Source organism: Galeopterus variegatus, unplaced genomic scaffold (assembly GCF_000696425.1).
Source record: "Galeopterus variegatus unplaced genomic scaffold, G_variegatus-3.0.2 Scaffold3112, whole genome shotgun sequence".
In the NCBI taxonomy this organism is placed as follows: Eukaryota; Metazoa; Chordata; class Mammalia; order Dermoptera; family Cynocephalidae; genus Galeopterus; species Galeopterus variegatus.
In genome coordinates this window covers 34,489-51,582 of record NW_007729223.1, presented here as the reverse complement: position 1 = coordinate 51,582, position 17,094 = coordinate 34,489, and the positions used below count along the sequence as shown (strand labels likewise).

Below are 17,094 nucleotides of genomic sequence, written 5' to 3'. Positions count from 1 at the left end.
TATTTGAAGAGGAAAAGGCTGCAAATTTTCAAAAGCTAGTTTTTTTTTTAAAAAAAAGAAACTGATACAAGAAGCACAATATATTCACAGTAAGAGGTTTACAAAAGGATTTCATTTAACTAAAATACATTGTAGTGCAAACTAGAGGATGCCAATGACAAATAGAAAACTTTAAAACTAGATGGGGGAAAGGACCAGTCCCTTCAAAACAATAAACATGAAAATAACAACAAGCTTCAAAAGCAACAATGGAGGGGCTGGCCCATGGCTCACTCGGGAGAGTGCGGTGCTGATAACACCAAGGCCACGATTTTGGATCCCATATAGGGATGGCCAGTTAGCTCACTGGCTGAGCGTGGTGCTGATAACACCAAGTCAAGAGTTAAGATCCCCTTACCAGTCATCTTTAAAAAAAAAAAAAAAAAAAAAGCAACAACGGAAATTGAGAACACAACAGAATAATATACAACAGAATAATATCTCCCGGGAGTTGCAAAAACTGTATTTCAGACTTCAAACATTCCTCTCTCAGCAACAGACAGGAAAAGTAGACAAAAAAATTAGTAAAGATGGAGAAGACCAGAACCACACTGTCAACCAACTTGACCTAACTAATGTTTATATAATACTCCATTCAAAAACAGGAAAATATACATTCTTTTCCAGTGCACAAGAACATTCAACAAGAGAGACCATATTCTAGGCCAGAAAACAAACTGAAAAGAAATTGAAATCATACAAAGTGTTTGAGCATAACAAAATAAAACTGGAAACCAACAATAGACAAGTATCTGGAAAATTCGCAAATGCTCTGAAATCAAACAACAAACTTCTAAAGAATCCATGGGTCAAAGAGGAAGCCACAGGGGAATTTTTAAATGTTTTAATTGAATTAAAATGAAAACATGACATCATCAAAATTTGTGGGTTACAGATAAATCAGTGTTTAGAGGGAAAGTTATAGCATTAAATATATTTTTTTTTTTAAAAAAAAGGGTCTGAAACTAGTGATATAACTTCCATATTAAGAACTTTAATAAAGAACAAATGAAATCCAAAGCAAGCAAAGGAACTAATAAAGAGCAGAAATACATAAAATTTAAAACAGAAAAACAATAGATTATTACTGAAATCAAACTGTGGTACTTTGAAAAAGGCAATAAAATTGATACACCTCTCTATGACCAGGACAAAAAGACACAAATTGTAACTATCAAGAATGAAGAAGGGATAGCTCTAGAGACATTAAAAGGATAAGGGAATATTTTTTTTTTCCTTTTTGTCTTTTTTTGTGACCAGTAACGGGATCGCAACCTTCAGTGTCGCGCCCGTACCGCGACTGGCAATGGGATCGCAACCCTCGGTGTCGCGCCCGCACCGCGCTCAACCAGTGAGTAGACCGGTCTCTATATGGGATCCAAACCCTCGGCAGGAGGGCCGCCGTGCTCCCAAGCACCGCAATCTACCGAGTGTGCCACCGGGCCGGCCCGATAAGGGAATATTAAGAACACTTTATGTCCATAAATTCAACAACTTAGAAGAAATAAATTCCTTGAAAGACAGAAACTACCAAAGCTCACTCAAGAAGAAGTGGATAAAAAAAGTCAGCAAAGGGCCGGCCCGGTGGTGCACTGCTATAGTGCGCCGCTTGGGAGGCGCAGTGGCGCTCCCGCCGAGGGTTCGGATCCCACATACAGACCGGCCGCTCACTGGCTGAGCGAGGGGCGGGAGCAACGCCGAGGGTTGCGATCCCGTGGCCGGTCCCGGTCCGGTACGGGCGCGACACTGAGGGTTGTGATCCGTTGCCGGTCACGAAAAAAGACAAAAAGGAAAAAAAAAAAAAAAGTCAGCAAAAATGGCAGAGTAAGAACCTCCAAAAATCTGCCACTCCAAAAAACAACAATGATAACAACAAACTGGTAAAAATTGTCAGAATCAACTATTTGGGAACTCTAGAAATTAACCACATGATTACAACAGCCCACGTTGGGTTTACTCAAGAAAAAAATGCAGAATCTAGATAAGAATAGCAGTCTGTGGAGTTTTAACTTTGCCTGGTTCCATATTGCCAGGGAAGCTTGGCATCCACTGGAGCAACCAAAACTAAGCTGGAGCTCTTTCAAAGCCTCATTCCCAAAAAACAGTCATTATCTGACCTTTGTGGTAGTTCCCTTACTCTTGCTCAGCACTGAAAAATTTCTCTCTGGGGGTTGGGGTATGGGGGTGGGAACTGAGGAAACCTTTGCAGGCAACTGTGTGGCTGCCTAAGGTGATGATAACAGTTGGGGCAAACAACAGACTAGCCAAAAAGCTTAAAAGGAAAAGCTTGGAAAGGAGGTGTCCACAGGGGCTTTGAAAAGCTCTGACATATTCCTAGGAATTTAAAAGATCATATATATGCAGGGGGCTATGCACATGAATGACCTAAAAACAACCTGAGCTCTCACCTATGTCTAACTTGGAAGGCTATACCCAAGCAGGAAGTAAAGGTTAAGGCAGAGTTGTAAACTTCCTGGCTGAGTACTGAGGTGTGACCTAAACATATAATGAGCCACTTGACAAAGAGTAGCAGATTCACTGGTCCCAGGTATTTAAGGAAATCTCTATTCCAATCCTTAGCTGACCACTAAACTAACTGAACAGAAATTCCAGTGGCCACACATGACAAAGAATACAAATTAGTTCTGAAAAGTCACTAAAGCAACAAACAAATACTACAAGCAACAACAACAAACAACCCTGAAAAAGAGTGTGTATGTTGAGGGAGGGGGTGAGACTCTGATTTCAAAGTTGCTATATTATATTATTTAAAATGTCCAGCTCTCAACAAAAAATTATGGGACATGTAATAAACAATAAAGTAAGTCCCATACAGAGGGGAAAAAAGCTATCAATAGAAACTGTTTCTGAGGACAGATATTGGACTTACTAAAAAAGACTTTAAAAATCAGCTATTCAAAATATGTTCAAAAAACTAAAGAAACTGTGTCTAAAGAATTAGAGGAAAGCATAAAAATGATGGCTCACCAAACAGAATATCAAAAAAGAAAAAAATTATAAAATGAAACCAAATAGAAATTATGAAGTTGAAAAGCACAATGGAAAAACAAACAAAAAACACTGGAAGGGCTTAACAGCAGTTTTGAGCAGGTAGAAGAATCAGTGAACTTGAAGACAGGTGAGTTGAGATTGTACAGTCTGAAGAACAGAAAGAAAAAAGAATAAAGAAAAATGAATAGAGCCTCAGAGATCTATCAGATGCCATCAAGGGTACCAACAAACACTTAATGGTAGTCCCAGAAGGTAAAAAGACAAAAGAACAGAAAAAAAACCCTGAAGAAATAATGGATAAAAGCATCCCAAATTTGATGAAAATCATTAATATACACATCCAAGAAGCTTAACAAACTCAAAGTAGGAAAACTGCAAGAGATCCACACCTAGACAAATATAATAAAACTGTGGAAAATCAAAGACAAAGAGAGAATCTTGAAAGCAGCAGGAAAGGTGACTCATCATGTAAAGATCCTTAATAAGATTAACAACTGATTTCTCATCAGAAACCATGAAATCTGAAAGGCAGTGAGATGACAAATTCAATGGGCTCAAAGTAAAATACTGTCAATTAAGAATTCTATATCTAGAAAAAATATCCTTCAAAATGAATTGGAAATTAAGACATTCCTAGATAAACAAGAATTGAGTGAGTTTGTCACTAGCAGACCTGTCCTACAAGAAACAGTAAAGGGAGTCCTTCAAGCTGGAATAAAAAACAATTGGATAGTAACTCAAAACTACATGAAAAAATTAAGAGTAACAGTAAAGATAACTACCAGTATAGGTTAATATAAAAGAAAGCATATATGTGGTTTTTGTTTTTTTTTTTCTGTCTTTTTTCGTGGCCGGCAAGGGGATCGCAACCTTTGGTGTGGTGTCACCCGCACTGCGCTCAGCCAGTGAGCGCACCGGCCATTCCTATATAGGATCCGAACCCGCAGCGGGAGCATCGCTGCGCTCCCAGCGCTGCACTCTCCCAAGTGCACCATGGGGCCGGCCCCATATATGTATTTTTTGAACCTTTTTCTCATATATGCTGATGGACACACATGAATAAAGATGATATTTGTGATAATAACAGCATAAAAGAGAGGTGAATAGAGCTGTAGGTACAGTCTTTTTAATACTGTTGATATTAAGTTGACATTAATCCAAATTAGATTGCTATAAATTAAGATGTTAATTGTAATCCCAGGGTAAGAAAATAACCCAAAATAATATAGCAAAAGAAATGACAAAATAATTAAATTGGTACACTACAATATATCCACTGAACATAAAAGGCATTAACTGAGAAAGAGAGGAACAAAAAAAGATATAATACAGAGAAAACAAATAGCAAAATAGCAGACACAATTTATCTGCAATTACATGAAATGTAAATGGGTTAAACTCTCCAATTGAAAAGCCAAGATTAGCAGAATGAATAAAAAAGCAGAATTCACTGTATGCTTTCTACAAGAGACACACCATAGACTCAAAGACACAAATTTTATCTGCAATTACATGAAATGTAAATGGGTTAAACTCTCCAATTGAAAAGCCAAGATTAGCAGAATGAATAAAAAGCAGAATTCACTGTATGCTTTCTACAAGAGACACACCATAGACTCAAAGACACAAATACATTTAAAGTAAAAGAATATAAAAAGGTATGCCATGCAAATAGTAACCAAGAGAGAGCTGAAGTAGTTATTCAGATAAAAAGAAATAACCTCAATGTCTTGTATCTATAAAGAAATCAAATTAGAAGTTAAAAATGTTTTAATAAAAAAATTTGAAGGCCATAGTTTTACTGGAAAATTCTACCACTTATTTAAGAAAGAAAGCAATAGAAAGGTTTTGCACACTCTTCCAGAAAATAGGAGTATTAGCAACATTTTCCAGAGGAAATAAATGACTAAATTCAATGTGCATCAATCAAAAAACTCTTACCAAATGTGGAATAGAAGGAAAAATTATTTAACCTGAAAGAGCATCTACCAAAAAACCTACTGTTGATATTAATGGTGAAAGATAGCACTTTCCCCCTAAAATTGAGAACAAGGCAAGTACCATTTATATATAGCATCAAAAACCATCAAATACATAGGTATAAACCTAGCAAAATATTTCCAAGATTCACATGATGAAAACTACAAAACAAAGAAAGAAAGCAAAAAAGACCTGTATAAATGCAGAGACATATTTTATTGAAAGATTCAATACTAAGTTTCAAGACTGAGGCATCAATTATCCCCAAACAAATCTACATATTTGATATAATCCCAATAAAAATTCTAGTAGGATATTTTGCACAAATCATGAGCTAATTATAAAATTTACATGGAAATGTAAAGCATCTAAAATGTCAATGCAATTTTGAAAAATGAGAACAAAGTTACAGGAGTCATAATACCTAATATCAAGCTTATCATAAACCTACAGTAACAAAACATTTGAGTATTGGCATAGATCAATGGAACAGAATAGAATGTCTAAGAGTAGACCCATACATATTTGGTCTCTTCAATTTTGACAAATTTGCAAGAAAAATTACAAGTTGGAAATATAATCTTTCAAATAATTGTACTGGAATGACTAGATGTGCATATGCAAAAGAATAAACCTCGTGCTGTATACAAAAATTATCTCAAAACATACCATCTAACAGTTTTAGGTTTTAAAGGTAAAACTTTCTAGAAGAAAGAACTCTTTGCCTCACCCAAACACCTGAAAACTTTCTAGAAGAAAAAAAAAATACTTCTAGAAAGTTTTCATGTACTTGGGGTGAAACAAAGATTTATTTCTTTGATGTAATGACAAAAAAAAAATTCCACAGAAGAAAAGCAGTAATAAATTGGATTTCATTAAAATGAAAAACTGCTCTTTGAAAAGCATTGTAAAGAAAATAGAAATACAAGCCATAAAAAATATTTGCAAAACACATATCTAAAATAGTGCTTAAATTTGGAATATATAATGGATTCTCAAATTTCAGTAATTAGAAAAAAGCATCCCAATTATAAAACCATACAAAAGATATGAATAGACACTCCAAGGAAAATCTCTAGGTGGCAAATATACACTTGAAAAGATATGCAATATCATAGTCAGAGAACGAAAAATTAAAATCACACAGTATTAGAATGGCAAAAATAAAAAATACTGATACCAACGATATGTAGAAACTGAAATCCTCTTATATTTTTGGTGAGAATGCAAAATGACATAGCTACTTCAGAAAACAATTTGGCAGTTTCTTTTTAAGTTTAACATATACTTACTATACAACCCAGCAATACCATTCCTAGGTAGTTACTCAAGAAAAATAAACATATTTCATACAGAAATCTGTATGCAAATGTTTACAGTGCCTTTATTCCTAATCATCTATGACTGGAAACAATCCAAATGTCCTTCAACTTGTGAATGGATATAAAATCTGTGGTACATCCATACAACAGAAAACTATTCAACAATGGAAATGTGTGATCTACTAGTGCACACAACATGGATGAACCTCAAGTGCACTATGCTAAACAAAAGAATCCAGACTCAAAAGGCTACATACTGTATGTATGTACATATGACACATTGGAAAAGTAGTTGTCAAGGCTATATAACAAAAACCTTAATAGGAGAGAAAGAGGCTCACTACCTAATATCAGATTCAATTCACCAGAAAATATAACAATATTACGTTAGTACTACCTAATAAAATAACATCAAAATATATAAAGTAAAAACTGAACTACATGTAGAAATGAACAAATATACCATTTTAATGGAAATTTTAACATAATATCTTAATTATTAAAAAAGCAGTCAAATTTCTAAAGATACAGAAAATCTGACCAACACAACTTACGAGTTTGATCAAATGGACAAATATATAGCATTGTGCCCAACAATTAGAGAAACAACATTCTTTTCAGATACAGGTAAAACATTTACAAAACTTGATCACATACTGGGCCATAAAGAAAGAATCAACAAATGTTAATGAACTCATGCACACTGGCAGATGAACTACCTCATCTGTCTTAATGCAATTAAGTTCAAAGCTACCAATAAAAAAAGCTAATATTTTAAGGAAATGATGTCAAAGAAGATATGATAACCTATATCAAAAATACTTAGACCAAAATAATAATAAAAATACTTAATGTCAAAATTGCGAATGTAACAAAAAAGTAGCCAATGGGCAAATTTATAGCCTTACATGTTTATAATATTTGAAAACAAGTAAATCTAAATATAAATCATATGTCCAACTTAAAAATAGAGAAAAGGAAAAAAAATTTTTTTTTTCCTTTTTGTCTTTTTTACTGACCGGTAACGGGATCGCAACCCTCGGTGTTGCGCCCGCACCGCGCTCAGCCAGTGAGCGGGAACCGGTCTCCACATGGGATCTGAACCCTCAGTGGGAGCGCCACCGCGCTCCCAAGCGGCGCACTCTCCAGTGCGCCACCGGGCCAGCCCGGAAAAAATATTTTTAAAAAATAGAACAAATAACCTCAAAAAGGCAGAGGGGTACTATAGCTACAAATGGAATAGTCTAAAAATATACCAGGAGAATATTATGAACACTTTAATGCAAATAAATTTGAAAACTTAAAAAGCTTATTCCAGTGGTACAGATATAGTCCAACAAAATTGACTTATTAACAGATAGGAATCTTCAATTGTTCTTGTGATTACAAATATATTGACATAGTAGTTACATACTTCTGCAAAGAAAAGATCAGGAAATGATAGTTTCACAGGGCTGTTCTACCAAAATTTCAAGAAACAGATTAGTTTGATCTTACACGAACTCTTTCAGAGAACTGAAAAATACGAAAATTTTCCCACTGTTTCTAAGGTCAGTTACAAACCCTACACACACTCGAATAAGAATAATGAAAAACACAGATCTATTTTATTCATAAACGTATATAGAAAATTATTTAAAAAAAACAAAACCCAAACAAACAATCAAAAAAAGGTTGGAAGAGCAGACCACCATGAGCCTTGTGCTTCCCTCTGCATTCTTGGTAAATGTAACAGATTCCTAGGCTTATCTGTCTCCTGATGATGGAACAGTTTCTGTAGCTACTTATATAGGCAATTAGATGGGTCAAGGCAACCACAGCATTACTACCATGTAACTCTTTATTCCCCATGAAGCAGGACTAGCTCTGTGTTGTTTGCTACAATATTTACTGCTTGCTTGAAAACTGCTGGACCTGTGAACCTGAATTATTCAAGTACAATGTAAACCCACTATGTACAAAGCATGCATGGGTCCATTTTGTGGTCTAAAAAAATAAATGCAAGAAGAAAACTCCAATTCGTGGCTAATTTCCCAAATGAAAGGAATGCCTCGCTCTTGAGGGTTCAGGAAATATAACCCCTTTTTAAGGCTTCTCACTGCTCAAAAAAATAGGCTTTAAATAATCTTTGGCAGGGCCGACCCAGTGGCTCACTTGGGAGAGTGCGGTGCTGGGAGCGCAGCAGTGCTCCCGCCGCGGGTTCAGATCCTATATAGGGATGGCCGGTGCGCTCACTGGCTGAGTGCGGTGCGGACGACACCAAGCCAAGGGTTGCGATCCCCTTACTGGTAACAAAAAACAAAAACAAACAAACAAACAAACAAACAAAATCTTTGGCGGCTCAGTCACCCAGGGAAAAGGGGTTACAAATCCTTGGGAGGCAAACAACAAGTGATAACATTCTTTGTCTCTGACCCAGGAGTCTCATGTCTTCGACCACTATCCATGAAACAGTAGCTGGTTAACCTAGTAGCTTGTTAAGTAGAGTAAAACCTCAGAGCCTTCACAGTTTTTGACAGATATTACCAAATTAAATCCAAAAGTGTGTACAAGCATGAAACAATAAAACCAAGTTGGGTTTATCTCAGGAATGCAAATATGATTTAAGCTGGAAAAATCTATACGTATAATTCACCACATCAACCTTTGAAATAAGAAACATAATCATCTCAAGAGGTGAAGAAAAGCATTTGATAAATATCTGAAAGAAAGATTAGCAAAGCAGAAATGGAAGTAAACTTCTTCAGTCTAAAAAATAGTTTGTTTTGCCAAAAACAAAGAGCAAATATCATTCTTAATGGAAAAATATTAGAAGCATTCCCTTTAAAATTGGGAATAAAAGTATGCCCAGTATTAATGCTTCCATTCAACATCGTATGAAATATTCTAGTCAGTGTACTGCAATAGGGAAAAGAAACTAAATATATAAAAATTTAAAAGGAAAAAACAAAACTGCCTTTATTAGGAGATGAAATGATTATCTGCACACAAAATCTCAAAGTATTTGCAGATAAATTTTTAGAAAAAATAGTTCACCAAGAAGTCTTACTGTAAAACCAATAAAAAGATTGTCTCAACAGCAAATGAAAAAAAAAAAAAACATAAAATAAAGAGTCATGGTTTACAATAGGAACAAGAAAAAGTTTATCTTTTAGAAAAAATAGTTCACCAAGAAGTCTTACTGTAAAACCAATAAAAAGATTGTCTCAACAGCAAATGAAAAAAAAAAAAAAACATAAAATAAAGAGTCATGGTTTACAATAGGAACAAGAAAAAGTTTATAAGGTGCCTAGAAATAAATCCAACAAAAGATGTGCTTGATCAGTGTGTGCAGAACATTATAAATTCTATTCAAAGATATTATATAAGATCTAAATAAAAAGAGAGGGAGCCCAAATTCATGAGTAAGAAGATTCAATACAATTAAGATCTCAATTCTTCCTAAATTGTTCTAGACAGTCAATACAATTCCAAAGTTCCAACAGGATTTTTTGTGAAACTTCACAAGCTGTTTCTTATGCGTGAGAACAGCCAAGGCACACAAACTGCCTAAATACTGCTAAAGAAAACTATGAGGGGACTTCCCAAACCAGATATCAAGTCTTAATATAAAACCAATAATAATTATGATAATGCAGTAATTGGTACAAGGGTTAGACAAACTGACCACTGGAACAGAAGAGAGATCCCCAAAACAGACCTAGACATAGTTGACATATGAGAAAGGTGACTTTGCTGATCAGTGAGAAAACGAAAAACCATTTGTTAAATGATATTGAGAAAAACTGGTTACTCACCGGGAAAAAACCAAGATTAGATCCCTCCCAAAATTAGACCCCTCATACCACATTTAAAAATCAATTCCAAATGAATTAAAGAATTAACTATGAAGAGCAAAACAACTCTTAGAAGATAATAAAGGAAAATGTATTTCTGACCTGGAGTAGGGTAGGATTTTCTTTAATAAGATACAAAATGCACTGATTATGAAAGATTTTTAAATTCAACTACATTAAAAATATCAAATCTACTCATTAAAAGATACCACAAAGAAAACAAAAAGAAAAGCCAAAAAGTGGGAGAAGACATAAACCAAAATAGACGAAAGTTAAGAACTCCTACAAATCAATAACAAACAATCCAATTGAAAATAGGCAAAAGACATCAATAGTAATTTCAGAGAAGAAACAGTAATGGCCAAAAAACACATGAAAAAATGCTCAATCTCAGCAATTAGGAAAATGCAAATTAAGAGCATAACTAGAAACTATTTTACATTCAACAACTGGCAAAACTCTGAAAAATTTGACAATACCAAGTGTTGGAAAGAAAACTGAAAAATGAAAACTTTATTACATTGGGGAATGTATTTTAGTACTACTTTGTAAAACATGAAATTACCTACAAAAGCTAAGGCTGTACAGATCTCTACAACCGAACAATTCCAATCCTATGAACTGTATCAGAAGACATGCACTAGAATGTTTATGGCTGCACTATTCACAGTAGTAGCCAAAAAAAAGAGGAAACAATATAAATATCTACAAGGGTACTTCAAAAAGTTCATGGCAAAATAGAATTAAAAAATAATACAAATCTTTCCATGAACTTTTTGAAGTACCTTCATTTAGAAAAATGAATATATTACAGCATATATACATATATCAGAATAACACGTAGCAGTGAAACAAATGAATTATAACTACAAGTATACATCAACATGGACAAATCATAAAAACATCATGTTGAATAAAAGGCAAGAACCAGAAAATTATATTCACTAGGATTCCACTTAAAGGTTAAAAGATGCATACATAACTCCAATATCTAAATTCAGTATGGCAGTAACCTTTGGGAGAAGGCAGAAAGATATAATAATGAAAGAGCACAAAGGAAACTTAAAAGGGACAGAGGATCTACACCTAACAAGGCGCAATTGTGCCTATTTCCCTGTAATCTCACCAGAGTAATTTTATCAAATTTTTGGAATTTTTCCAATCTGATAGGTGAAAAATGGTAATTGAGTAGTTTCAATTTGCATTATTATTATGTATAATATAGATATTATGTATATTTTAGAGCCATTTGTATATCCTTTCATATGAACTATCCTCTCATAAACTCTGCTAGATTACTGTTTTTCTTATTGATTTCCAAAAGTTCATATATAACACAGATATAAGTACTTTGCCTCCTATATGAATGACAATTACATTTTCAAAGTGCATTTTTAAAAAAGGTATTGAGAATGTTGGGTAATGGGTGTACAGGTACTCATTTCAACACAGATATAAGTACTTTGCCTCCTATATGAATGACAATTACATTTCCAAAGTGCATTTTTAAAAAAGGTATTGAGAATGTTGGGTAATGGGTGTACAGGTACTCATTTAATTATTTTCTTTAAAATGTTTCTTTTATATTATATTTTATGAACAAAGCAAATTTACATGGTAAAAGAAACCCTTCCACTGACATGGTCTGTTTTGTTTAAGGGAGATAAGTAATTCTTGGAAGAAAGCAAAAATTTTCACAATTACTGAGGTCCTACATATTTTTATGACTTGGGACATCAATGTTTAATGCCTGAGAACTCCTCATTGACCTATGTGTCAGAAAAAGTATTGCCTTAAACCTTAGTATATTAATTCTAAATTATTTTTAAATAATTGTATGAGAATTGCTTTCATTTATGTCTTTTCTTCCATAAAATTAATACATTTCGTTTTTTCTAAGTCACTTAAGAGAACACTTCCTACATACTGGATTGACCATGTCTATAGTTTTAAAATTGGCTTTCTTTTCCTAATTCCTCAAATAATCTACCCTCCACATGTACTCCCCCCAAATCTCAAAAGAGAATTTCTAAAAATTAGCTTGTTGGGCCAGGATGATCCAAATCATTATTAAAATTTCAGTATCTGCATTTTAAAGGAAGAAAATAAAATACAGAAAAGGTACTCCTCTGAGTTCTAAGAAAATGAAATCTCAGAGGCAGTCCATTCTCATTGTTTCTTTTAACTAGATCACAGTTCTATTGTAAATATACCATTCCCTTCTCTTTCTTTCTTTTTTTCTTTTTCTTTTTGGACATAAAGTACCACATGTGGTTATTAAGACTGATTTAGAAATTATTTCCTAAATAATAATAGTTTTACCTTCCTATGAAGCTATCATTCATCAGGGACATTTTATTCCTTCAATTGCTTCACAAAGCCATTCCTGTTTTTACCATCTTAAACTTTTTAAAAGGACAGGAAGGGCCGGCCCAGTGGCGCACTGCTACAGTGCGCCGCTTGGGAAGCGCGGCGGCGCTCCCGCCGCCGAGGGTTCGGATCCCACATACAGACCGGCCGCTCACTGGCTGAGTGAGGAGCGGGGGCAACGCCGAGGGTTGCGATCCTGTTGCCGGTCCCAGTCCGGTACGGGGGCGACACTGAGGGTTGTGATCCGTTGCCGGTCACGAAAAAAAGACAAAAAGACAAAAAGACAAAATAAATAAATAAATAAATAAAAGGACAGGAAGAGCTCTGGTTTTCTTTCATTTCTGAAAGTTCCTTGCTCTTCTGTACTGGATCATCTGAATAAAAAGTGGCAATGACAGAAAACTAAACAGATTCTCAAAGAGAAATAGGCTACTGCATATAGGTATTTACCATAGAACAAATGGAAGCTTAGTGAAGAGGGATTTATCAATACATATGAGCAAATCCAAGTTACAGTTAGAGAAGCAGAGCTGGTGCCTGAATAGGTAGACTAGAGGTCTACGAGATTTTAATGAATGTGAAATTAGCAGACACAGCCACTAGAATTGAAGGCAAGCCAAAGACAATAATTTGGAAGACTAACATTTTAACTAGTAAAATAGGATGAAAGACTGAATAGATAACAGATATAGTATTCACTCACTTGATACGTAGTGTAAATTTTCTGGGAACATGTCTCTCTATGAGATAACATGGGATGCAATTATGAAAGAGCAAGAAGTACAAGAGGGAGGTCTTCAAAAAGTTTGTAGATTCATATTATCTTTTAATTCTATTTTTTCCACAAACTTCTTGAAATACCCTCGTATAACATCTGCTTTTCAGGAATGTTGCCTGGTACAAAAATTAAGTCCACTGAGTTCAACAGCAAATTATTCATTTGTCATTGATGTGCTCTCTATCAATAAAAGCCGGAAGAAAATAGTTGTTCTGATTAATGTTAAAAATAAGAAACAATAGTTACTCATAGTAGAGAAAAAGAATTATAATGCAGTATAATTAGCACGACAGTATGAATTTCATACATTGTGAATCTAAGATGATAAAAAATGATAACCATTCCATTTTTTTTTAATACATAAAAAGACTAACAGACTAGCCCCAACTCCAACTCTAGCTTGATGGCTGTTTCAACTATGTAATAATGAGATTTAGCATGCAGAATATAGTATGAAATGTCCCAACAGTTAAATTTCAAATACTTGGGTTAATCCTCAGGAAAATATTTTATATATAAGTATTTCCCTTCACTTTATACATGATAAAAAATAATCAATAAAATCTTACAAAGAAACTATAAACACAAGATTCGGACCATTCATATAATTATCTAACTTATGAAACTTCATACGGAAGCCTAATATTATTTCTGGTATTTCAACCAATAACATCAGAATTCTTTCCATTCTTATTCAAACTTCATTCTTAATGCTCCATTAAATGACATAAGCAAATGCAAATAAAGCATTTTCCTGGAGACTCAAATAGTCTTTGAAGAAGAAAAACAAAATATATGAAACTGTATACTTCATAAGGCTTTGATTGATGTTCATTCCTCACGAGCATAAAATAAAACATTTAACCAACACACTACATTTGTATTCAGCCCTCTGAGTTCAAAAATAAACCCTTCTGGGCTGCCCAGCTAGCTCAGTTGGTTAGAGCACAGTGTTACAACACCAAGGTCAAAGGTTTGGATCCCCGTATCAGCTAGCAGCCAAAAATAAAGAATTAAGAAAAAAATCCTTCTTCATATGCTATGCCATAAAAGAAAATTATACAAATTTTACTATTTATATGAATTGAATATGTCTTTTATCCCAAACTGAAAGAGATAGAGCAACATGCATTTTGGACTAACACATTTTATTTAGAACAATATACTTATTAGGTATAGCTAATTTTTACTGTTATAATGTTTTCCCTCATATTCATGTAATATGTAAATGTTATTTTACCTATTCTATCAAGAGCTAAACATGGGGCATTCTGGCTAAGGTTTACTCTACTAAGTAAAGTCCTCCTTAAAAAAAAAAAAAAAGGACAATGAGAACTACAGTGTTAATTTAAAATATCTCCCCTAAGGAATATCAGAGTTTTATAGACAATAAAAGTAAAATACAAAAACCAAAAAAAATTTTTTAATTTCCTCTTATATTTATTAAAATGATGGCACCATTCTGAAATCTTGATGCTCAATACCCGAAGAACTTTTCTTTCAAGAGAAAGTATAGTCACATTCTCGAAATCATATTAAAACTTTACTGTAACCAAAATGGTCTTTAAAAGGCTCAGAACACCTCAATACAGAGCATTAATGCTATCATTTAAAAAAAAAAAAAAATCACTCACCTTTCAAACCTAGAGTTTGTAGCTGGAAGAGCCGACCAAGTTCATAAGGCAAAACCCGTAACATATTGTCATTTAAAAGCAATTCCCTGTATTAAACAAAAAAGTTTTAATATACCAAACTTTATTAATACCTACATTTGCCATTCTTAATCTTCCTTTAACATGCCATGTTAACATTCAAGGTACAATTCTATATGCTCATCCAAAAATGCTGTGCAATTATAAAGTACTACAAAATGTACAACTGCCACAACTGTTAACAGTGTTTCTGTGATTTACTCATTCTCTAGCACAGATTAAAATTAGAGGTGTAAGAACTGCACAACATTCTCTGGTTAAATATACCTCCTTTTCTCTCTCATTCAAACAACAGATATCCTTGAACACACTTTAATTCATAGAAAAAAGTAAACTTTTGTAAACAAACCCGAGGATTAAACTATAATTAGAAGCCAATCATCTGCGTCATCTTTTTAAATAACTGATTACAACTCTAATCATATCAAAATACTATGAAAACGAAAAAACAAAAACAATAAAAATTAATAGAGAAAAACAAAGTAGTGTATCAAGGGAGTAAAAGACAATAAATGTGAAAAGACAAAACAAATACTACAGTGGACAATCGCTGACAAAACAAATATTAAACTAATGCACAGGATAGTATAGATAAGAATAGAATGACATAAATAATAACTAAGTTTACGACTCTGAAATTTTGGGCAGACTATAAAAAAAATAAATAGTACCCTCATTAGTGGATGACCAAAAAGCTTTTAAAACAAAAACAAAAAAACAGTAAGGGGATTAAGAACAAGATCCTGAAACGATGTTTAATTTTAGACATGTGATAGCAATTTTTTAAAAATTATAACTCCAAAGATAAACAAGGTAGAAAAGCAATCCTTGCTTTCACTGGGAACATTTATACAAGGTCTCAGAATTCCTGCAATATTTTGTTTTATGAAATTTTTTAAACATCCTGAAGGATGAGAAATAAATCCATTTTATCAGGTTTAAAGGTTCCCTTAAAGAATATAAAATATAAATATACCTTGTCTACATGATAGAGGTAAGTTCCTAAAAGTTTTACTTATAAGCAAATCATATTCTTTATTATTTCTGATTAGTCTGATCAGACTTAAGCCTAAGGTGAGACTTACTATATTTTAGTCCCACCCCACCTCAAGTCTGTCAAAAGAAACTTTTTTTTTTAAATTAAAGAAACTGTTAATACAAGCACACTCTTAGCCAGTAAACTTCAAATTTAAAGGAAGGAAAAGAAATGTTCAATGGAGATCAACTTAAGCACTGTGTGCTTAGACAAGTTTATATCATTTGATCTTCACACATATAGATATCCTACTGTAAGATGAGTAACATATCCCATAATTTTCTTATTTGGTAAATTTAGAATTTTATATAGTGAGTCATGTCTTTAATATTCCTCACCTGAGAGACACCATGTTTCCTAGTTCTGCTGGTAAACTTCTGAGTTTATTGGATGACAGATCCAGGTAAACCAGATTATGAAGCTTGGCAATATCAGGTGGAATGCGACTAAGGTAATTGTCATTTAGGTGCAGCGCCGTCAAGTGTGTCAATGACCAAAGTGATGTACTTAAGCTCCGCACTCTACCTAAAAGGCAAAATACTGAAGCATAAATCTGAGTCCAAGATGAAAGCTGAACTGCAAGGACTAGAAAAGTGATAGGAGAGACTGCAAGCAAATACACTGAGATATTGCATTTTAATTGTGTATTTTTTTTTTTCCTTTTTTGTCTTTTTTCGTGATCGCAACCCTCAGTGTCGCGCCCGTACCGGGACCGGCAACGGGATCGCAAGCCTCGGTGTTGCGCCCGCATCTCGCTCAGCCAGTGAGCCGCCGGTCTGTATGTGGGATCCGAACCCTCAGCAGGAGCGCCGCTGCGCTCCCAAGCGGCGCACTGTAGCAGTGCGCCACCGGGCCGGCCCTTAATTTTGTATTTAATGCCATTTGATTGATACCAAACACACCTGGTCCTCCTTTAATTTCATGACACTTTCACTTGACAACCACTCTTTCTCCTGGACCTTCCATGTGAATGACATGCAGCAAACAGTGGAGACCCTTGGAGTCAGGT

The 17,094-nt window shown here is 34.2% G+C and overlaps 1 protein-coding gene across 1 annotated transcript in view; it reads right to left on the bottom strand.

The window, feature by feature from the left end:
- The window catches only part of CNOT6L (CCR4-NOT transcription complex, subunit 6-like), a 58,205-nt gene extending 41,601 nt beyond the window's left edge, over positions 1-16,604 (bottom strand). Inside the window, exons 1-2 of the mRNA XM_008583982.1 lie at positions 16,424-16,604; positions 14,972-15,057 (exon numbers count right to left, since the gene is read on the bottom strand). Of these exons, the coding sequence (XP_008582204.1) occupies positions 14,972-15,057; positions 16,424-16,437 (100 nt within the window). The 5' untranslated portion in view covers positions 16,438-16,604. The remainder of the gene's footprint in view (positions 1-14,971; positions 15,058-16,423) is intronic.
- Positions 16,605-17,094: the final 490 nt, after the last annotated feature.